This window comes from Schistocerca americana, chromosome 3 (assembly GCF_021461395.2).
Source record: "Schistocerca americana isolate TAMUIC-IGC-003095 chromosome 3, iqSchAmer2.1, whole genome shotgun sequence".
NCBI classification, from domain to species: Eukaryota; Metazoa; Arthropoda; class Insecta; order Orthoptera; family Acrididae; genus Schistocerca; species Schistocerca americana.
The window spans coordinates 148300959-148325789 of NC_060121.1; the positions used below are offsets into that span (position 1 = coordinate 148300959).

At 39.0% G+C, this 24831-nt stretch overlaps 1 protein-coding gene across 1 annotated transcript in view; it reads right to left on the reverse strand.

The window, feature by feature from the left end:
- Positions 1 to 24831, reverse strand: part of LOC124607481 (translocation protein SEC62) — a 101052-nt gene that overhangs the window by 41201 nt on the left and 35020 nt on the right. The window contains exons 2-3 of the mRNA XM_047139840.1: positions 14047 to 14170; positions 13854 to 13959 (exon numbers count right to left, since the gene is read on the reverse strand). Coding sequence (XP_046995796.1) covers positions 13854 to 13959; positions 14047 to 14170 — 230 coding nt within the window. The remainder of the gene's footprint in view (positions 1 to 13853; positions 13960 to 14046; positions 14171 to 24831) is intronic.

Here is a 24831-nt window from a genome sequence, read left to right on the forward strand (position 1 = left end):
TCTGCTCAGCATGAGTGTTCCAGAGATTTTTGGCCAACTTTAGCAGCAGGTTATGAAAAAGGAGTTGTGGACCAGAGAGAAGTTACTATTAAAAGTCTGAAAAATTACTATTGGAATTCTGAGAGTACATATCACAAAAAATGTCAAGCAATGTATTACTTTCCCGCACATATGAGTGCTACCCAGAAAGTAATCTCCATTTGGCTACAAGGTGAAAATTGGAACCCACAAGGAAAACTTATGAGAAAAATCTTAAAACTACACTTTTGTATTACTTTTCTACACAATCACTGCTCATATTCAGGCCTTTATCATATATCTTAATACGCTGACCAATTCCTTCTACATTAAATTCTGTACCCGAGATTGTAGCCACCCTGTGACAGCATCCTGAACTTCCTTATCAACCTGCAAGCATTGCAAACCAATCCACTTTTCATGTGGATGAAGAGGTAGAAATCGTTTGGGGAGCCAATGCTCAGTGGTAGGACAGGGTTTCAAAAACTTCCCATTTGAAATGTTGAACAATGTTTGTGATTAGGGGCACAGTGTGGCCATGCATTGTCATGCAAGAACACAACACCAATGGTCAAGAGTCACTTGTTCTAAATGCCTCATCTTATTTTTTTTCAATTTTCTTAATGTCTCACAGTAGGATTCAGAATTAATCATCCTTCAGTTTTGTAAAAGCTACAAACAAAATTCCTTTGGTGTCCCTAATGAAAATGGTCATAACCTTTCTAACTGACAGAGGGTGTTGATTTTTCAACGTGGTTTCAACCCTCACCAATGACTGCTGTTTCATCTCTGTGTTAACACCAATCAAGATTCTATTCAGTAGCCATAACTGCATCATAACGAAAAGTAAGTCTGTAAAAGCTGTCATTCATTTAATATTGAGTTTCTCAGAAAGGGGCTTTCGGATCTAATGAGCACCAAACTTGTTATATCCCAACTGTTTAGTCATGATCACTCCGAGACATCTGTGAGAAATTGTCTAGAAATTGGGATCTCACCAAATGCTGGTTTTCATTAGTTTTCTGAAATAGTTCATTACAGAACTACATACGGACAGTCACTTCTGTCATCATAATGAACATTCGTCCTCCCACTTTTAAACAAACACCACCACTGATCACACTGTACTCACTAATCACACGTGGTCTATATACAACACAAAACTCGTGAAGAATGTCAGTAACAATGAACTTTATTGCCACTAAATGCCATATTATATGGATTTCACATCTTGTAGGATTTTCAGTCGCAACACTTGTTTTATCAGCATCTTTAGGTAAATAAGGAGCGGAGTGGCTTTTTTGCTACCACAAGCCCACTGATGAACTGCATGAGTCAGTGTAGCAACTGTTCACGTTCCCCATTATTTCCCATGCAACTTTAAAAAGGCATTTCTCAGTATCCCTAGTATTAAACAAAATGATCATGATGATAAAAATAGATAATTTGAATTTATGCAAAGTTTATTTTTTCCCATTTAACATTTGATTTGCAAATGAAACAATAGGCATGGGGGCAGAGGGTTGTGGGAGTATATAACATTGATACCCTATGTATCCTGTGTGAGACACCATTGTAAGCTGGCTTGCAAAGTATGAATATAGATAAAACTGTATGTGTAACAATTTGGAGGCTGTCATCTCGCTTTAGGGAGAGCTTTGGCATTGATATGTTCTTGTGGTTGGGGGTGATGTAACCAGAAATGGCACACGCAGTCAGGCAGCAGATACCAGATTATATGCAGAAGGGAACAATTTAGGAGAGTTACACGAGTTTTTCACAGACCCCAACTCCAACTTAAGTTGTGTCCAAACAGTTTAATCTTAATGGTGGAGTAAGCACAGGCGTTTTAGAATGTTTACAATATGTTCCTTTTAAACAAATTTAAGGAGATTTTGACAGTATCAAAATTGTTTCACATAGGTCCTGCACACATTAATGCTTCAATCTGAAAGCCTGTTTAGTAGAGAGGCTTTATTTGATGGTCTTCTTTTCTATCCAAGTATTTATGACATATACGTGAAAACATACACACTTGCAGGTACATGTGACGCTGAGGGCTTTATATGACAGAATTTGAGTTGAAAAACCTCTCTCTTGAACATTTGTTTGTCACATAAGAGCAAATGAAAATTTAAAAGTTAGTGATTTCTCAGCCTCACACAATTTTTTTGTTTCAGAGTATACCATCTGCCTCATAGCATATGTTGAGTAGCCCCCTCTCTTTCTAATTACTACACAGTCTATTTCCAGACTTGATAACTACCATAAAAGTTAACACAAACATATGCAAATATTATATTTCTATTTCATGTCCAACTTTGCCACATTGTCCTCTGACTGACTCTCCCTTATATGACATTGCAGTATGTTCACAGCTCTGATACTTGTGGTACCCATTAAGTTGGAGCTGTACGACTTCACCTTATGAGAAAATTTACATTAATACGTTCAGGAAACAGTGGCAAAGTAAACATTAACATAAATTCAGCATTTTTCTGCAATTGGTCATTTGCAGTCTTTAGCATACCCTGACATAACATAATGCTGTGCATCCAGAATTAGTGATAGGTGAGCCTGCGCAGCAGCAGATGTAGCTTACTAGCCCAGCAAAGTGACAGCAATGTTGCTGACCAAGGACACTGAGCATGTGGGCCAGCAGAGACAAAGCATGTCCTTGGCCAATGCATACGGTGGAATTGCTAGGAGTTTGCCATTCAAGACTGTTCCTGATAGCTGTTGCTTGGTGATGCCAGACAGCATTTCAATATCCTATCAATATAGAGCTGTTATACTTTCACCACTATAGATAGTATTTGATACTCGAAAACACTGTTCGACTCAGAAAGACATACAAATTGTCTAAAACAAAAGCATATCTCACTCGATAAAAAAAAATGAGTCACAACACAATGCTGTGCAACCAGAATTAGTGATAGGTGGGCCTGACCAATGGCAGACGTACTGTGTTTTAACATTTACTTTGAATACTAATAACTTTCACAGAAAATAAAAATTGGCCAGGAGCGAGTAGGACTCGCCCACTCAGGATTCTGTACAAACTTAATTATATGTAAGGACAGTTCATCCATGATCGTACAAGAATTTTTTGCCTCTTGTCAACATTGACACTGGCAAAATATCAGCCCTGGGAATTCCAAGATTTTCAAGAATGTTTTAATTTTAATTTTGAACTCAGATAATAAACGACAAAAGAAACATTTTTTCATGTGATATAATTACAAATTATGAAAAGGAATGTTGCCACTCACCATATGGCGGAGATGCTGAGTAGCAGATAGCCACAACAAAAAGACTGTCGCAAACAAAGCTTTCGGCCCATAAGGCCTTCATCAAAAATACACACACACACACACACACACACACACACACACACACACACACACACACACACACACACAACTGCAGTCACATCCATCCTGGATTTTCCATTGTTTGATAAGTACAAATTAAAATTTTTCCCATTTTTTTCTTTACTTGTACTGCAATACTTTGCTTCTCACCAAACTGCATGATTCAAGGTCAATGAGAAGTACCCTATGGATTGTAACGAGTCAGTTTTCAAGTATCAAATTGTTTGATATAAATGGCTCTATCTACATATTACATTGACTCAGAAGCTACCGCCAAGGGGCCATAAACCTTCGTATGTGACATAAATTCTAACAGGGGTCTTAACAGACAGACGGCAGATGGATAGCTGGATAACAAATGACAAATTTTTTTTTGGTGGTGTAACACCAAATCCACAATTTTCCAACTTTCTTATGTACTTGTACTGTGAATCCATGCTTCTTGCCAAATTTCAGTATTCTAGGCAAGTGTAAAGTACCGTAAAGGTTTTGATGAGTGAGTTTGCATGTACGAAAATACCTGACATATGTGGTCATATCTTTTGACTGCAATGACTTAGAAGCTTAGATTTATTACACCACCAAAAGACCTCAGTGTGAGACATGAAGTGTCACCTCGATACATACTCCCATTCCCTAAACAAAGGTGTCTTAACTAATAGATGGGCGGAAAAGACTGTCAATTAAAATGACAAATTTTTATTCCTGTGATATCATTACAAATTAACAATTTTTGGAGTTCTTCCTTTAGTCGTACCACAAAACCTAGCTTTTTGTCAAATTTCATGACTTTAGCCCAATGGGAAGTGCCCATGCATTTTGATGAGTGAGTTTGTGAGCATCAAAATATGTGACATAAATGGTCCTATGTTTCGATTGCGTAGACTTAGAGGCTTAAATTTTTTACACCACCAAGGGACTACAGATCTTAGTATGTGACATAAATTTCTACTTGATACATCAACTCATTCCTGATATAAAAATAGGTTTTTAACATAGGATGGAAGGACAGGCAGATGCACGGACAGACAACACAGTGATCCTATAAGGGTTCTGTTTTTATGAACTGAGCTACAGAACCCAAAAAATATCACAGCTGCAGCCAAGACATAATCTGACGACACACTTCATGTGACAACAAATGACAAAATTCTAAAATTTAGTGGATGTAATTGTAATTAGAGCTACATAACAGAATTTGGAGTAAACTAACTACAAATCACAACTGGAAATTACATAATGCCATAGACAATAGTAAAAGTCAATGTTGTTTATCTATCAAGAAACTGAGTGAAACCTATTTCCTAGGATTAATTAAATTTCAAGTCTTGGATACAACTAATGTGAACATTCAGTTTAAATTTGGTGACAAATCGTCATCATCGTTGGCAAAAGCAGGAAAAATTCCTTTGGATATGAATGGGCTCATGCTTAGTTTTGATGATGTATTTTAATGTAATCAAATAATAGTAACTTAACATAAGAGAAATTTAATAAATGATTACTGAATCCAAGCAATAAATGTAAACACCACCAGGTTCTGTATCAGCTTATGTGGCTTTGGAAATGGCATTATGGTTTTAATGTAGGTTACAAGATGGAGTTTTTAACTTCATTTCCCTGTATTTAGTTAGCCAAAGAAAGGGATTTGGGGGCAGAGTGGGATACGTCAGAATGAACACAGTGTGTGAACCATGGGTCACTCGAATGGAATTTGCATATTATTTGCATCAATAAAACATTCTCGGGTTTCAAGCCGCGTCAAGTGGTTTACTGTCCATGAACTTTCGGCAGAGATCTCCTCTGCCATTGTCAAGTGGATAACTGTCGTGTGGTTGTCATTGCTGTGCTTATATAGCCGTGCCGTTGCTCATGATGTCACTGGTGCTCGGTCCCGCACCATGTATGGAAATATTTTGACTGCACGAGTGCCAGGCCAGCTTCAACTCCCTCAACACCCCGGATCCCACGCTGTACTCAGCTGCACTCCACCATCTCTATTGAAGGTGTTGTCAGAAATTCTAATCTCTATGGACTCGTTTATCACGCTATCCCAGAAGCCATTAGTCCGTTTAGTAATAGATGTCTCATCAAATGCAATTCAGTGTCCGTTTTCCAGAGTATGTTCTGCTACAGCTGACTTTTCGGGATAGCGCAGGCAGTAATGCCTTTCATGTTCTGTGCGGCGCTGTTCAATAGTGCGAACAGTCTGGTCGACATAGAACTATCAACATCCACACGGTATCTTGTAAATACCTGGCGTTCTGAGGCCTACATCGTCTTTCACAGATTTCGTTAGTTGCCGAATCTTTGCTGGAGGCCTGAAGATTGTGTCTATTTTCTGCCTCTTCAGGAGCCGACTAATCTTCCCTGTTCTCGGACCGCAAAACGGTAACAATGCAATCTGCTTGGTGGCTTCGTCAGAGGTTTTCTTCCTTTGAGCCTTGGATGACACTGCTTGTGAGATCAGTTTGTTGTTACAACCGTTTTCCTTAAAAACTTTGCGTAAGTGGCTCAATTCTCTCGGCAAGTTACCAGCATATGAGACGGTTTCAGCTTGATGTACTAAGGTCCTCAGAACTGAGTGTTTCTATGTTGGGTGATGGAAGTTGGTGGCATGTAGATACCGATCCGTGAGGGTGGGCTTGTTCTAAACGCTATGACCTAGAGACCCATTGGGTTAACGGCGGACAAGCATGTCCAAGAACGGCAGGAAACCCTCCTTCTCTACTTCCATTGTGAAGTCAATGTGGTCGTGGATGCTGTTGAGGTGCTCCAGGAACTCTTCCAACTTTTCTTGTCCATGGGGCAAATGACGAAGGTATCGTCGATGTAGCGACAAAAACAGCTCGGCTTTACAGGAGCCGTGTCCAAGGCGATGTCTTCGAAATGCTCCATAAAGAGGTTGGCTACTACTGGAGCTAATGGACCTCCCATCGCCACACCTTCAGTTTGGTTAAAATATTCTCCATCATGTATAAAATATGACATCGTCATAGTGTGCTTAAATAAATCCACGATGGTGTCATCAAAGAGCTGGGACAGCACATCAATGGAGTTTGTGATGGAGACACAAGTGAATAAAGAAACCATGCTCTGGAAAACGGACACTGAATTGCATTCGATGAGACGTCTATTATAAACGGACTAATGGCTTCTGGGAGAGTGTGATAAACGAGTTCTTAGAGATTAGAATTTCTGACAACACCTTCAATAGATCCGCTGTTGAGGGAGTTGAAGCGCGGTCGCGCAGCCAAAACATTACCATCTATGGTGCGGGACCGAGCACCAGTGACATCACAAGCGACGGCGCAGCTATGTAAGTATGGCAATGACAACCACACGTCACTCATCCACTTGACAATGGCAGAGGAGATGTCTGCTGAAAGCTCGTCGGCAGTAAACCACTTGATGCGGCTTGAAACCCGAGAATGTTTTATTAACAGATATCGCCGCGAAAGCATGCATTTGTACATTATTTGCATTGGTAGGTACAGTAGAAGTTACTGAGAAACATACTGGGTGGCTGGAATAGTGAAATGTTGAACTCGGTACAATTCTCTGTTGATGTGCACGTTTCAGACTTGGGAGAATTCTCGTGCAGTGGCACCAAACTTCAGTGATTTTTAGTGAATACATAGAATTCTGGAATTTCCTGGTTAGTTGGTGACAGAGTGCAGCATTGTGTGGTCACCCCCTTAGACAACAAGCAGCCAGACTTTTTAGTGGACACCCATTGTTCAGCTGCCTTGGTGCTGAAAGAAAATATTTATTTCCTGTTAGGCAACTGTGCAATACATCCTTCTTTTCCATTCTTCCTTCAGTTCGAATTAATTTTCACAAAATCCCTGCATGAAAACTACTTTTGCTAAAATTAAGAGCTCTGAAGCAATAAGATTAGCCAAGTGCAGTGTTTCTCAACTGTTTTATAAATATAGTGTTTCCTGTAATTAATTCCAAACCCTTTTCAGTGTAAACTGGTAATTTTTTTTCCAGACGATCCACTGGCTCTTTAGATTATCAAAAAGACATCATCAGAATTATTGAGCTCCTTGTAACTATATGTAATAAGTATTGAAACTTCATCTGTTAATGGGATGCCCATGCTGATTTGTAGTTCTGGGTGATATTACTTAGTGACAATACATCAAATTTGTTTGGTACATTTTTAGCTTAAAGATGTAAGAATTATTCTGTTCTTGACATCAACATGGAGAATAATTACCACCACGACAAGAAGCTCCTACTGATACATGTGGTGAGGCAGCCTAAGACAGGGCATCCAAAATGTATCTACAATGAGTAAAAATATCGAGGTGCAGTTTATGCCAAGATACAGTGGACAATGTGGCAATTTTTCTGAAGAATTCAAATATTTTTAATGTTTATAGTAGCCAAATTATGAAAATGACTTTTTTTAATGCAGTTACATCACGTTCAGAGAAGACTTCAATGATATAATGTGTGTCAAACATGGTCAAATCATAACAAGATAAAAGTGCAGCAAATCACAATGCCAACACCAGGAGAAGCGGGCCCACAAAGGTGTGATTTACTGTACCATATATGAGTGAACACAAATCAGGTACGTATTGTGTTTATTACTGTGAGTGTCATATTAAATAAAATGATGTATGAAACTATTGACTTTCGAGCATTGATATGCGCTATAACACTATTCATGATTGACAATATTGCATGTTCACGGTGAATTTCGTCTGGACTTATTGCAGCACAGGACTGTGTTTTACACTACTTCATGTCTTCAGGAGTGTTAACATTTCCTTGTGGCCCCAGACATTTGTCATGTTAGTACAAAATACAGTACGGTACCTTATGCACAGTGGGGTGTCTTCCAATAATGGTGGCAGCATAACTATAAGTAAGTGAAGCTAATAGTGGCTGTTTAGAGTGCCAGCAATGAAACAGAAACAAATAATGCAATTCTAGAAAATCACACACCACACATTGAAAAATCAAGATCACAGTTCATCCACTTCTCACATCCAGAGTGGATTTTCAACTGACACTTACAAGGAGAGGCCACCAATTGTGAAATTCAGATTCGATTCATACTGCGCATAATAAAAGCTCATGGCCAGAGGTGTACTGTGGCAAAGCACCAAGATGCACTTCTCAGCCGTTGTCGAGAAAATCGACAGTTAAAAGAAACCATTGTGGTGAAATACTCTCTACGATTAGTAATTTTCTACAGCCTCGTGGTGCAGCGGTAAGCGCTCGGGTTCGTAATCTGAAGGTCGCCGGATCGAATCTCGCGCCATTCAACTTTTTTTTTTATTAGTATTTGTTTTTTGTAATTCAAATATATATATATATATATATATATATATATATATATATTGCCTTTACAAATGTCTGCTTGTGTCTGTGTATGTGCGGATGGATATGAGTGTGTGTGCGAGTGAATACCTGTCCTTTTTTCCCCCTAAGGTAAGTCTTTCCGCTCCCGGGATTGAAATGACTCCTTACCCTCTCCCTTAAAACCCACATCCTTTCGTATTTCCCTCTCCTTCCCTCTTTCCTGATGAGGCAACAGTTTGTTGCGAAAGCTTGAATTTTGTGTGTATGTTTGTGTTTGTTTGTGTGTCTATCGACGTGCCAGCGCTTTCGTTTGGTAAAACAAAGATGATGTGACTTACCAAATGAAAGTGCTGGCAGGTCGACAGACACACAAACAAACACAAATATACACACAAAATTCAAGCTTTCACAACAAACTGTTGCCTCATCAGGAAAGAGGGAAGGAGAGGGAAAGACGAAAGGATGTGGGTTTTAAGGGAGAGGGTAAGGAGTCATTCCAATCCCGGGAGCGGAAAGACTTACCTTAGGGGGAAAAAAGGACGGGTATACACTCGCGCGCACACACACACACACATATCCATCCACACATATACAGACACAAGCTTGTGTCGGTGTTTATTTATATATAAACTATTAATGAATTGCTTAGTTAGCAGGCAACTACGCTGTTATGCGGCGGCTCGTTTTCTCCCATTCAACATCTGTCCTTCAAGTATAACGAGCGAGTAACGGAGTTTATATTTCATACCTGCCACACCAAGTTTGTGTTCGTGGGGTCTCTATTCTAATTTGACTTACGCTATACGTATTCGTTTCGGAATATCGTTTCTACGTCTTCCGTTAACTATTCGTGGTTAACCTTATGAAGACAATTAATAACATTTGTGAAATATATATATATAAAAATAATAAAAAAAATTGCATGGCACGAGATTCGATCCAGCGACCTTCGGATTACGAACTCCGGCGCTTACCGCTGCGCCACGACGCTGTAGAAAATCATTAACCGTAGAGAGTATTTCACCGCAACGGTTTCTTTTAACTGTCGATTTTCTCGACAACGGCTGAGAAGTGCATCTTGGTGCTTTGCCACAGTACACCTCTGGCTATGAGCTTTTATTATGCGTAGTATGAATCGAATCTGAATTTCACAATTGGCGGCCTCCCCTTGTTAGTGTATATTGTGAAGACTGATTTGTCTATCAATTTTAAACAATACTTTGTCAGTTAACAAATCACTGCAAAGAAATGCTACATCATTTTGCAGTTTTCATGTACACCATTCCGATAACTGTAATAGATTAAGAAAGTCATTGCCATGGAGCGCTTGATGGAGCAAAACATGAAATGTGTGGGAAAGTAGTGATAACAGAACATTCCTCTGGTTCATCCCATTTGCACCATCAATGTGCTTCATACTGAGGTGTGGACTGTATGTTACAACAGCAAAAATTTTAGTTGCATTTCTCTCATCTGTTACAATTCTCCACACTTCCAGTTTCTTGAAGATTTTTGATGGCATTTGCGCATACAAATTGTGAGGATTTTGCAAGATCAGGAAAATTCTTTACATTTTCTGCTAAGACTTTGCAAAAACTGAGCCTCAATATATATTTTTACTCATTCTAGATATATTTGAGGTGTATTGCAGTAAGTGCCTGACCTTGTTTGTAATCTACATGCTGATCTTGTCAATCAATTTAAAATCCCCATTTTCTGTTGCGAAACATTACACTGTATGGTGCAGTGGTAGTTACTGAAGCAGGTGTCAAACACCAATCTTACACCAGTGAGGGACAGGCTAGAGTGGCTAACGTTGGTCTTTCCATCCTGAGAATGCTCTCACCACAAAGGGTGCATGTGTATCTCAAGAAATTTTACTGATGCAGTATTCATTGTCCACATTCTATTTCAATATGTCAACATCTAAGCTTCCAGTAGAGAAGACTGGACACACAAAATAGGCTACATTTGTAATGTATAGGCATAATATGGTGAAACCCCACTTTTACACTTTTCAAGTGACTTCAAAAAAGTTGTGTAAACCACGGAAAAATGTAAAACGTGGGAAATAACTTTTTAAGCTGTACAAGTTACTTATAGGATATTCCCTTCTGTGTTCACACTTTATGTATGATACATGTACATAATAGGCATCAAAATACTTGTCAGGAACTCGTTTATTATGTAATATGGGTTTATTACCTAATGAAAACCAATGATGCAATGGAACTGATAACTGTCTGGGAAGTAGGAACAAGAGTCAATTGCATACATCATAGCCAACAATTTTGGAAATTTATTTAAATAATAAAACACTGTGCCAGTTATCTGTTTTTTTATGCTTACCACGACGCATTTTGAGAATTTTTTCTCGTTGTCAAGTGTAAATATTTACATAAATATTTTGTGTGGTGTTTGCATAAGTGTTGGTCTGCGTCTCTTGCATGGTAGTTGTCTTTTTGCGGTTATCAGGTATTGTGCCTCCTAAGTTATGTGAAAAACACACACATGAAAACTATCACTGACATTGATTGATTGTTTAACATCACAAAAGAATATATACATAAATACCGCACTTGACAATGAGAATAAATTCCCTAAACACAATTTGCTTAGCATGAAAAAATACATAATTGGCACTATGTTTAACTAAAAACATTTAAACAATGCAAAGTGAGTGAAGGTGTCAAAAAACTCTACAAGTGCCCAAACAACAAAACACAGTAAATAAGGTTCGACAAAGATGTCACAACAATCATGAAAACGCGCACATGCAGTACAGACTGTTTGGAAATGGTTGTGATTGCTCATGGTATCTTCATTCGAAAAAAAAAAAAAAAAAAAAAAAAAAAAAAAAAAAAAAAAAAAAAAAAAAAAAAAAAAAAAAAAAAAAACTAGTAACATCCATCAGCCACTGAACTGTGTAGAGCTTGGCAGCGGCAGCACATACAGCACAAATTGTTCCCATTTTCACCTGTTTACTCGTCCAACCTGCTGAGTACGGCACCCTGGTGTCAAGAAACTTAACCACGTAATGTTTGTACACTACTTGAGGGCCAGTGCCATACCAGTGTCATTTTACACCTGTCTTTTTTTTCCTTAACCATTTTTTCATAAAGTGTAAACTGCGGGAAAGTTACACATGTTGATGCAAAACTGGGTGCAAATTAACATTGTGGACATAGGAAATTTGACAAGAGTGATAAAAAATGTTGTAAACTTTGGGAAAATATTAATACCAGGAACCCAATAGCAGGGTTCTACTGTAATACATCATCATTCACTAAAAGACAGTAAATGATCTTTTGTTTACTTCATCAATAAAGGATGTTTATAAGGTAAATTAAAAGTTTCTACATAATTATTTAATTTTATAAAATTAATATACGTAAATCAAAATTACTGCAACAGGTATTCAAAAGTCTTAAAACAAAAACTGGTATTTTAAAGCAACTCAGGCAAATCTTTGAATTTCACTATCTTTGTATGCTAGTTATATCTTTGGATGCCATTATACTGTGTGAAAGAGTTTTCGGCAGGAAGTTTTTGCACGGCAAGTGTGGATGGGCAGGAGTCTGAATGCAAGCAAAAGCAGTGTCAGAAAAAATTGAAGGACAGTGTTTTTGTTTGATGTTTGCAGTGCAAAGCAACAAATCGTAAATAACTTAATACATCAATCAAAGATGGAAGTTAAAATTACTTCATAAAAATCACCAGATTCACACGATGCATACAAAATCACAAATACCGGCATCTAATGGAATGACTACCATCAACAATCACTGAGAGGACTGACTTAAAAGACAAGTAAAATGATGTTGTGCTTCCTGTTCTTGAATATCTCACAAAACATCACAACAAACTCATTATTTTTAGAGTAAATTGCAACTACAGTTGAAAAGCCGGTATATTTAATAGCCAAGAACAATCATGAGAGCAGGAGTGCTATGTGTGCACAAGCTTAAAGTATGGTAAAACCTTTGTCAGATCTGATACCAAAATAGTAAAGCTGTCATTAGCCCATAGGTTGGCTTGCACACCACAGTATCTTATTAGGCATGGTCCTATTGGAGGCAGTCTGCAATTGCCTTTCTCTGACCTTTGAACTGACTCGTACAATCAGTTACAGTAGGACCAGCAGTTTAAAGTGGACACAGTGCAACTCAGAATAGACAAACATTGCCAGAAGTGCAAGAAGTGACAAGTGACATAAAAATCCTAGTACTGTCCAAGGATCGAACTTCAAACATCTGGCACCATAGCCTGCAATTTAACCACTCACTCATCCATATATGATGACAAATTTTAAATAGCAGCATTTCTTGATAAAGGCTCACTATATGAAGCGATTTTTCTGTCTACACTCTCTCCTACAAGTGGTGCATGGTTGAGGTATATGTGTATATCTCAGTCACAAACAACAGAAGAGGTAAACTTAAAATTCTCAATGAATTTAAATTTAATTTCTTAACATCGTACCTTGCAAATGCTATCCGATTTCATAATGTTCGTTTATCCCTCATCATTCAAATTAAATCCTGTAACTACTGATTTTGATACTATACATTTCTCTCCCATTAAAAACTGCACAAGGATCCTTATTATATTTTTTTACAATTCATTTCTTTACAGGATTCACTTCCGAACCAATATCTGAATACTGCAGAACAGTTCTGATTCTTTAAAATTTAGGTTAGTTAAATCAGAGTACTAACACAGATAAAAGAATGATACCTGTACAGAGTCAACACTATTGTCTTGTGTCAGGAAAGTTATATTTATGGTAATGATAAATGTTATAATTATGCTAACTTTTCTGAGATGTACAGAATAAATCTGAACAAACTACCTTACGGAATTGGCCCTTGACTGCATAGCCAAAGTAGAGAGGCAAATGTGCTTTCCGTGAAGAACACTTATTTTCTGCATGAGATCCTGTTACCATAAAAGGATGTGATACACGTATGGCCAAATGACCTAAGAAGTTACCATATACACAAAACATTAAGCAAGTTTGCAACAAAAAGTTATTAGAGGGGATATCTGATATCTCAAATTCCATATGGCTACCACAACACAAATGAGAATTACAATTACTGAACACAGCAGACCTGACTAAGCTCAAAGGATCCTTACCTGTCTAGAAACTCAACTACATCAATCCTGGAAGAAAAGAATGCTTCCTCTCCTTCTTTGGCCAATACCCAATGTGAAGCCATCACTGCGTCTACTGCTTTCACAGCTGCAAAAGTAATAAACTGAAACAGTGCTGTAATGTTGTAATTATTCTGTTAATCACAGTAGGCTACTCCTTGCACAAGGGACATACCTGTAAAGTATTCTACATTGTGGTTTAAAAACTTTGTTTTCTTCGTAGGCACATTCTTGCGCAGCCATTTTGCTAATGCATATTCTTCCTTTGATGGTTTCTCTGGTTCATCTTCCGGGAGCTCCTGAAGAAAAGTAAGACATTTCATTACAAACAAACAGCTCCTCCAATTAATTGCCAAGCAGACAAAGTTATAATTTATTTTAAATTGTAAATTTTCATTTAGCTCTACAAGGGCAAATCAAAATTAATTTAATTAAAAATAATTCCACAAGGGCTTCTTTCGCCATATGTTGAACTGCATCAGAAAATTAACTTTCCTGTTCAGAAATCAGCAAATTTCTTGAATACATCTTTGTATACAATCACTTCCCTTCCAAGACCATATGACAACAATCACCTCCAACTGTTTCTGCAGACAAATCCTTTCTGTATTACCCTTACTAATTAAGCTACCCAGCCGCCCCATTGTAGCTGGTTACCAAGCCCCCACAGAACGTATCTCTCCCTACGTAGATCAACACCTTCAACCCATTACATGCAGTCTCCCATCCTTCATCAAAGACACCAACCACTTTCTCGAATGCCTGGAATCCTTACCCAATGTGTTACCCCCGGAAACCATCCTTGTAACCATTGATGCCACTTCCTTATACACAAATATCCCGCACGTCCAGGGCCTCACTGCGATGGAGCATTTCCTTTCACGCCGATCACCTGCCACCCTACCTAAAACCTCTTTCCTCATCACCTTAGCCAGCTTCATCCTGACCCACAACTTCTTCACTTTTGAAGGCCAGACATACCAACAATTAAAGGGAACAGCCATGGGTACCAGGATGGCCCCCTCATACGCCAACCTTTTCATGGGTCGCTTAGAGGAAGCCTTCTTGGTTACCCAGGCCTGCCAACCCAAAGTTTGGTACACATTTATTGATGACATCTTCATGATCTGGACTCACAGTGAAGAAGAACTCCAGAATTTCCTCTCCAACCTAAACTCCTTTGGTTCCATCAGATTCACCTGGTCCTACTCCAAATCCCATGCCACTTTCCTTGATGTTGACCTCCACCTGTCCAATGGGCAGCTTCACACGTCCGTCCACATCAAACCCACCAACAAGCAACAGTACCTCCATTATGACAGCTGCCACCCATTCCACATCAAACGGTCCCTTCCCTACAGCCAAGGTCTTCGTGGCAAACGAATCCGCTCCAATCCGGAATCCCTGAACCATTACACAAACAACCTGACAACAGCTTTCGCATCCCGCAACTACCCTTCCGACCTGGTACAGAAGCAAATAACCAGAGCCACTTCCTCATCCCCTCAAACCCAGAATCCCCCACAGAAGAACTACAAAAGCGCCCCACTTGTGACAGGATACTTTCCGGGACTGGACCAGACTCTGAATGTGGCTCTCCAGCAGGGATATGACTTCCTCAAATCCTGCCCTGAAATGAGATCCATCCTTCATGAAATCCTCCCCACTCCACCAAGAGTGTCTTTCCGCCATCCACCTAACCTTCGTAACCTCTTAGTTCATCCCTATGAAATCCCCAAACCACCTTCCCTACCCTCTGGCTCCTATCCTTGTAACCGCCCCCGGTGTAAAACATGTCCCATGCACTCTCCTACCACCACCTACTCCAGTCCTGTAACCCGGAAGGTGTACACGATCAAAGGCAGAGCCACACGTGAAAGCACCCACGTGATTTACCAACTGACCTGCCTACACTGTGATGCATTCTATGTGGGAATGACAAGCAACAAACTGTGCATTCGCATGAATGGACACAGGCAGACAGTGTTTGTTGGTAATGAGGATCACCCTGTGGCTAAACATGCCTTGGTGCACGGCCAGCACATCTTGGCACAGTGTTACACCGTCCGGGTTATCTGGATACTTCCCACCAACACCAACCTATCCGAACTCCGGAGATGGGAACTTGCTCTTCAATATATCCTCTCTTCCCGTTACCCACCAGGCCTCAATCTCCGCTAATTTCAAGTTGCCGCCACTCACACCTCACCTGTCATTCAACATCATCTTTGCCTCTGCACTTCCGCCTCGACTGACATCTCTGCCCAGACTCTTTGTCTTTAAATATGTCTGCTTGTGTCTGTATGTGTGTGGATGGATATGTGTGTGTGCGCGAGTGTATACCCATTCTTTTTTCCCCCTAAGGTAAGTCTTTCCGCTCCCGGGATTGGAATGACTCCAAAAAAAAGCAAAGATGATGTGACTTACCAAATGAAAGTGCTGGCAGGTCGACAGACACACAAACAAACACACAAAATTCAAGCTTTCGCAACAAACTGTTGCCTCATCAGGAAAGAGGGAAGGAGAGGGAAAGACGAAAAGATGTGGGTTTTAAGGGAGAGGGTAAGGAGTCATTCCAATCCCGGGAGCGGAAAGACTTACCTTAGGGGGAAAGATTCCCTCTATTATAACCATATATATACACACACACACACACACACGTGTTTAATGAGAACAGGTGGTTGGCAACGGTCTTGTTGAAGGAACTATTACAGAAATTTGTCTAGTGTGATATAGGAAAGCCTAATTCAATGTAGCCAGACAAAGTGTGGACCCCCATCCTCACAAATACACTACATTATGTGGTTTGTATGCTGCCCAGTCGCATTAATGTGACCACCCGCCAAAAGCCTGAATAACCACCTTTTGCAGTGCAGACTACTGCAAGATGTGCAGGAAGAATGTCAATCAGGTTCTGGAAGTTACCAACGGGGGTGGGGAACCATGACGACACCAGTGCCATGGTCAGTTGTATTAAGCCTAGTTTACACGACAACATTGAGTTGTGCCACTCGTTGCGTGGAATGAGTTGCATGCAAATGGTTTCATATTTGACTGTAGACACAGCGAAACCAGTATATACTTCAGTTTCGTCATTTTGTGGGTTCCCGCGTCGTGCCTGAAATGAAAGTTTCGACAGCTGCACTTCGCACGAGTTGTGATGGAGTTAAAGCTTGCTGTGTGGAATCGGTGCATAAGAAAAAAATACGAAACATATTACGATTCATGACTGGATGAAGAAAAGACATCAGATTGATTGCTCAGCATCCTTGCTCAAATGATTTGTAATGGAAGACCCAAGAAGTTCTTTTAATTATCTTAGAATGCCACCAGAACTGTTTACATTTCTTCTCAATAGAGTTAATTATGCAATAAGGAATAAAGATATTGTAATGCATAAAGCACTGTCGCCAGAACTGAAATTACACATCACATTGCATGCATTACAATCGAGAACACTCTGCATGCTATAAGATGCGGTTTCAGTTGGTGATGACACTTTTTCATTAACACCAATAATTATTAACATTAACAGTAACAATTATTAACATTGACAGCAGCAATTATTAGAAGCAGTCCACATTAAGAAGAGAATGGGTTGCAAACTTCTCTTTTGAAGATAGATCTGTACAGTGGCAGTATTTCAAAACTCAAAACATATGTCAATGGGGAGCACTGCTGTGACGTTTTAAATAGATGAATATTGAATAAAGACTGTAGCTTCTTGCTTTGCGTAGCCTTCCCTCCTGTCAACAATATTCCTTAAAAAAAGGAGTGAGCTAACTCGGAACGATGGGATTTTAGTCTTGTAGATAAGAGCATTTCTACAGCTAGAATTACATTTGCTTGTATTTTTCTTAATTCAGTTGTACATGTGCTCTTAATTAAATAAATTTTGCCCTGCAGCTCAGATATTGTCAAACTATCTATGTTCTGATCCCACATGACGGTCTAAGGAGCAACAATGTGATGCTTATTTTTGTAATCGGCATTACTGAAATCCACAAACACCTATGCAAAACATATCTATCCAAAAAGCAAACATTATTCTCCTTTCCCCACTTCATGTTTCAGTTTGTCTACATTCTACAAAGACACAAACTCAAAACCCATGCAACTAGTGTCGCCAAAGTTGGAACACGCCGAAACTGTTTAATTTCACCAACTAATTGCGCAAATGCGCAGCGCACATGCACAGTGGCAGGTAGAACAGTTGCCTGCAACCTAGTGTCATCGTGTAAACTAGGCTTTAGGTTTCTCGGATGAGGATCCACAGCACGAACAGCCCAATAAAACTGTTCCTACATATTCTTGTTTGGGTTTACCTCTAAGGAGTTCGGTGGTTAGGGGAGTATGGTTAATTCATCCTAGTGATCTTTGAACCACGCATGTACACTGTGAGCTGTGTGACATGTTGCATTGTCCTGCTGGTAGATGCCACCATGGCGAGAAAAACCAAACTGCTTTTAGGGGTGGACGTAGACTCCAGGGGTAGATGCATACTTGTGTTGATTCACTTTGCCTTCGAGAATGACATTATAGGAAATGCCACAAACACATTCCCCAGGCCATAAGGCAGGTATGGTGTTTGCCGATACACACACACACATGTACACACACACTTACTCACTCACTCTTGCAGATAAATTTAGAACCATGACCATGTTGTCATGTCCCTGTCACATCTTCATGTCTTCCCTCCTGTCTGTCTGAAAAACTAAGTGGCATCCATAATGATGAATAAAATATTGAGCTCAAGAAGAAGTGAGAAGTTAGTATCGTCAATAACTGCTAGGTGTAGACAGGATATTTTTGCTATTAGTCTAGCACCAGAGAATTACTCCAAGCAGTCTAGCCAATAGCCCTATGTGGGAAAGATGGGTAATAATAACAGGACAGCAAACTATCACTGAAGTGCAGGGGAGTGGCCTCCTGCCGATTTACAAGTGAATAGCTGCTGGGAGAGACATACACTACAGCCCTTGGATGTATGATAGTCATATAAAAAGCATTAAACTCTAAAGATATGTTATAATGTGTCAGAACATTTCAAGAGATATGCTTTGATGGTCCCTTTAAATATATGTATTTTAATTATTTCTTTCAACTCCTTGATAAATATTATACAATTTTAGTCCCTAACAGAAAATGCTGTTTGAGATGTTGTTTGTTTTCCCTTGGTAACTCCAAACTGGCTCTTGTTTGATGATCATGTGTAGAACAATTTGTGACCTATTTACTAATGTTTTTCGTGATGTGCTTCACAAATTGGCAGATAACCTCATTTGGTGCAGTATGGATACCAAACTTTTCACATATTTCCTAACAATTAGCCAGACTACTACTGTCAGTTACACCACCACCTTTAGTCTTCCCACACATGATGGGCCTTGCAAAGTGGGATGCCTTGTGTGCCTCTACAATACAGATAGTCATACCGTAGCCACAATGAAATCAAGACATACCTGTGGAGAGGCTGGACTAATATATGGTTCTGGAAGGGGGCAGCAGCCTTAATGATAGTTGCAGAAGCAACAGCCTGGGTGAGTGACTGATCTGGCCTTGTAACATTGAAATGACTGTGTGGCATTGATGGCCAGGAAGCTCCAACCAGAGAATTTCAGCCACTGGGTTGCAAGTTTTATTTCAGGTGACGCAACAGTAGGTGACTTTATGTTGGTGATCATGAGACAATGTTCAGGACCACACAACTGCGGACCCAGTGCATGACCAGAGAAACTCTCCAACTCAGCCAGGAACTGAACCCGGGCCCGCTGCATGGTGGGCAAACATGTTACCACAAAGCTAAGCCGGTGGACATCTGGTCTTGTAAAATTAGACACTAAAAATGAAATGACTGTGTGGCATTGATGGGCAGGAGACTCCATCCAGAGAAGTCCGGCCACCAGGTTGCAAGTCTTATTTGAGGTGACGCCACATTGGGTGACTTGTGTGTCGGTGATGATGAGATAATGATCAGGACAACACAACACCCAGTCCACGAGCGGAGAAAATCTCCAACCCAGCCATGAACTGAACCCGGGCCCGTTGCATGGTGGGCAAACATGTTACCACTCAGCCAAGCAGGCGGACCCCTGGCCTTGTAAGATAGACAATATGACCACGCTATGTTGATACTGCGAACAGCTGAAAGCAAGGGGAAACTACAGTTGTTATTTCTTCTGAGACTGTGCAGCATTATTGTACACCTTAATGATGATGGCATCCTCTAGGATAAAATATTCCAGAGGTAAAATAGTTCCCCATTTGGGTCTCCAAGTGGGGGCCTCCTCAAGAGGATTTTTGTCATTAAGTGAAATAAATCTAGTGTTCTTGGGGTAAAAAAACATTTAAGCGCAACACCTCATACGCTAATGATTTTCACACCCTCAAGACCTTTAAAAAGAAATTACTTCAGCAAGATACCATTGGCACAAAATCAGAAGCAGTAAACAGAATTGTATTTTTGAACACACACGGTTATTTGGAAAAGTAAATGATTTCCTGAGTCCCACATGCTTCCAAGTCCTTCCTAAAGATTCTACTGAGTTATTCAAAGGTGATATTAAATTTGTAAGCAATTCATGCAAGATATTTTCTGATTTTGAAGCAAACCAATAATTAACTAGCATGAACCTAGCACCTACCAGACTGTATGGACTTCCCAAACTACATTCACAAGGTGTACCCATCTGTTCAGTTGTATCATCAGTCACACTCCACCTTACTAACTGGCTAGTAAATTGAACAACTTGATTAAAATCAAGACAAAATTCAAATCAAAGCATGGTATTTCATATTCAGGAGCTTGAAAATAAGATTAAAGATCTGCCTCGCACAGTGTCAAATTTGTATCCTTTGATGTCTGCAGTTTTTTCCCAATATACCAATAGGGGAATGTGTAGACATTCTGACAGAGTTAACATACATGTCTAATGTTAACCCTGTGGATTTGAAGGACTTGAGACTGACCACACAGTCATGCTTAGTCCATTTTTGGTTGAAATATTCATTGGCCATTTTGACAACATTTTTTGAACAAAGAACCTTTGAGTGCAAATGATAAATACTGATTCAGAAATGTAGATGATGTGCTGTGAATGCAGACAGGCACTACAAGGCAGATAAACACCTTTTTTCATAACATAACAATCAACATATTCAGTTTACAATGGAGATTGGCAACAAATCCTTAAGCTTCCTAGATCTGACCACTGACATCAATATACAAACACATTGATACCTTTTCTATAAAATTTGTTTCAATCATCAGCTGTTTGTTGTTCCTCTAGTCATCTGTTGGTTTTGGTTATTAACCATCACCCAGGATGTCTATAACATCAACATTAAAAAATAGCAAAACTCAACAAATACATGGGTGCAAAATTCCATTTGTGCAAAGTATACACATTCCATTTGTATACTTTGCACCCATATATTTGTTGAGTTTTGCTATATTTGTATGCATTGTACTTTCATTAATTTTTGTGGGTGCAAGATTCCATTTGTATATATTGCACCCATATATTTGTTGAGTTCTGCTATTTTTGTATGCTTTGTACTTTCATAAATTTTTGTTAATGTTGATGTTGAGAGACATCCTGGATGAGTGTTAATAACCAAAACTGGTAGATGAGTAATGGGACAGATAAACAGCTGATGATTACAATGCATTTAGTAAAATACTTTACAGCTGTTGAATCTCACCTTATGGAAAAGTTACATATTAATAGCTTCTTGCTCACAACACCCTGTAACACATACACATGAAGCTTTGCACTCAATTGTGCACTGTCCTACATCTGTTTCCCACGCCCCAAGACATTTCTGAGCAGGGTTAGATTTAATAATATTTCTTGTCTCAATCAATGGGTAAAATCCTTTTCTGATTGACCACATCTTGTAAAGGAAATAAAAACTGAAAATTACACCCCTCGTCGATGCTCCCTCTGTTACTCCTCCCAGGGTCTGCAGGAGGTGTCTGCAGCCAGATATGAACAAGTGTATCAAAAACACAAATTCTGCAACTACAGGATTTCCTACAGTGTAAAGAACACCAATCCCTAGTGTATTTTCAACAGCAAAGGTACGACCCAATTACTAGCCAACAAGGGGTACACAAAATTACTTGTCCTAATAGTAATAAGTTTTACACTAGTCCATCAGACAAGAGATATAACAACTAGGTTGGCTGACGACGAATGCAGCTGGAGGTTGCAGAATTCTGACAACGAATGCAGTTGGAGGTTGCAGAATTCTGACTCCACATTTGCTGAGCATGTACTTGGTGAGGGCCAAATATGCCAGCAACAGTTCCATGTTCTCCACTAGCAAACAAGTGCCACAATCTCAATCTATTGGAAGCCCTGGAAATCAGCTAATGTCTGGCCCACAATCCTAATTTAATATTAAATAACCAAACACAGTTCAATATTGCCCCTTGTCTGAACTTCACTTAATCCTCTCTATTTTCCACTGCTCCCCCACTGTCTATTCCTTTCTATTCTTCATTTTCCTTAGTCTGTTTGTTTTTTTGTGATTGTCTATGTAATCGATATATTCTGTTGTTACAACTGTCAATTATATTTTTTACTCTGTAGCTGTACTGCTTTCCATATGGGATATGTCGTCAATCTATTCTTTGGTAGTCTTGTGAAGTAATAATCATATTTTATTAGGATTGTTAATTTAATTTAAAATGTTATACAGGCACTGTTTTTTGGATTTAGTGTTAATGGTTTTCTTGGTTTGCTTCCTTTATGTTTATTTACTGCTCAAGTTTTTACCCTTTTTCTTTTGCATTACCAATGCACTGTCAAAGATGACATTTACTTTGTTTTTGTGCCTCAGTCTAGATGAGTGACATCTTTTCAAAGACTGTTGACAAATATTGTAACTTCTTTGACAACGATAGTTTCAGTGTGGTGACTGCATTATAAGCCAAAATGTGGATTACTAAATGAATTAACCCCGTACAATGTACACAGTATATTGCTTTTCTTTATTATTATTATTATTTTCAAAAGAACAAAAAAACTATTAAGGTTGGCGTTGGTGAAAATCAGTTTGGGTCCCAGAGAAATGTAGGGGTATGTGAGGTAATACTGACCCTATAGCAGTATAACTTATGTTAGAATATGGGTTAAAGGAGAGCGAAACCTGCATCGACAGCATTTTTGGATTAAGAGAAAGCTGTTTACAATGTTGGCTGGACTACATCCTTTGAAATACTAGAGGCAGCAGGGATAAAATACGGGGAGAGAAAGTTATTTGTACACTGTACAGAAAGCAGACTGCAGTTATAAGTCAAACGACATGAAAGGAAAGTAGTAGCGAGACAATGTTGTAGCCTGTCCTCGAGGTTAATCATCTGTACATCAAGACAGCTGTGATGAAAACCAAGGAGAAATATGAAAGGGAATTAAAGTTCATGGAGAAGAAAAAGAGAGACTGAGATTTGGCAATGACACTGCATTTCTCTCAGAGACAGTTGGGAAATTGGGAATTTAGTCAGAAAAGACAATGTCTTGAAAAGATGTTGTAATGTGAACATCAACAAAAGTAAATCAAGGGAATGGAAAATGTAGTTGAATTACAACAGGTGATGCTGAGGAAATCATATTATGAAATTAAACACTAAAAGTTTGGGCAGCAAAGTAGCTGATGATTGTGGAACAGAGAGGATATAAACTGAAAGCAGGCAGTAGCAAGAAAAGTGTTTCAGAAAAAGATTAACTTGTGAACACTTAATAAAAATTTAAATGTTTGAAATTCAGAAATGAAATATAGACGTTACACAGTTGAAAAAAAAAAGAGAATAGAAGTTTTTCAGATTTGGCGCTACAGAAGAATGCTGAAGATTAGACATGTAGATTGAGTAACAGTCTTCAGACCAAAGATACAACAGCAGCAGCACCAGCACCAGCAAACACTATTATTAGTTATTAGTCTTATGGTCCTTTACTGTAGTTCGAAAATTTTGCCCATGTTTCATGGGTCTGAACTTCAAAAAAGAATTGAGTGTACATAGGATTAACACATACCACAAGACACTGGCTGTTCCACATTGATGACAGGATCCTAATGACATAACATGCTGATGACAATCTCTTTAAACATTTTCAGTACATTGTGTCTTAATGCTCTCAAGTATTGAAGAAAAGACATTCTCATAGTCAAAATCTTCAGGTGTTCATTCCATGTTCATCCCTAAAAACTATATGTATACTTCTAGTTTGTTTAGTAGTATTTTATGGTCAACAGTGTCAAAAGCCTTGGACAGGTCTACAAATACACCTCTAAGACAGCCATTCCTATCGATTGCTTCAAGTACCACTTTTGCAAACTCTGTAATGGCTAATACCGTACTTCTGCTAACTCTGAAACAAAACCAAGCTTCTTTAAGAAGATTTTATTAATAGAGATAACTCATTTGTGCATCTTTAATGACTCATTCCATTATTTTTGATTATGATGAGAGTAGGCATTCTGACTTATAAGTTTCAATATTCTCCACATTATCTTCCTTTAGTAGTGGCAAAGCTCACTCATGCTTCAGATATACTGGAATACTGTCTCAAAAAAACACCCACATTGAAGTTTTAACTAAATATAGAGGCATAAGTGTTATACATTAAGAGTGGACCCGAAAAAGAAACTGTACAAGATGCAAATGTGCAGAGCTTCTTTAGAATTTCAAGTCATTACAAACTCATAAGATGCAGAGTAAAAAAAGGAAACGACGACACAAAGATACAGAAACATTAGGCAGGATGTTGAATATGTATATTATGAGAATTTACGTAAGAATAGGAAGGTACCCCACATTAAATTAAGCAATAGGTTTATCATTTAAAATAGGTTTCAAGCTGTGATGTCAGAATCTTGTTGGCATCATTTATTTTTCCATAGCGGCCGATGCATAGGAGGGGGTTCATCATTTAATGTGTTACAAAGAAGT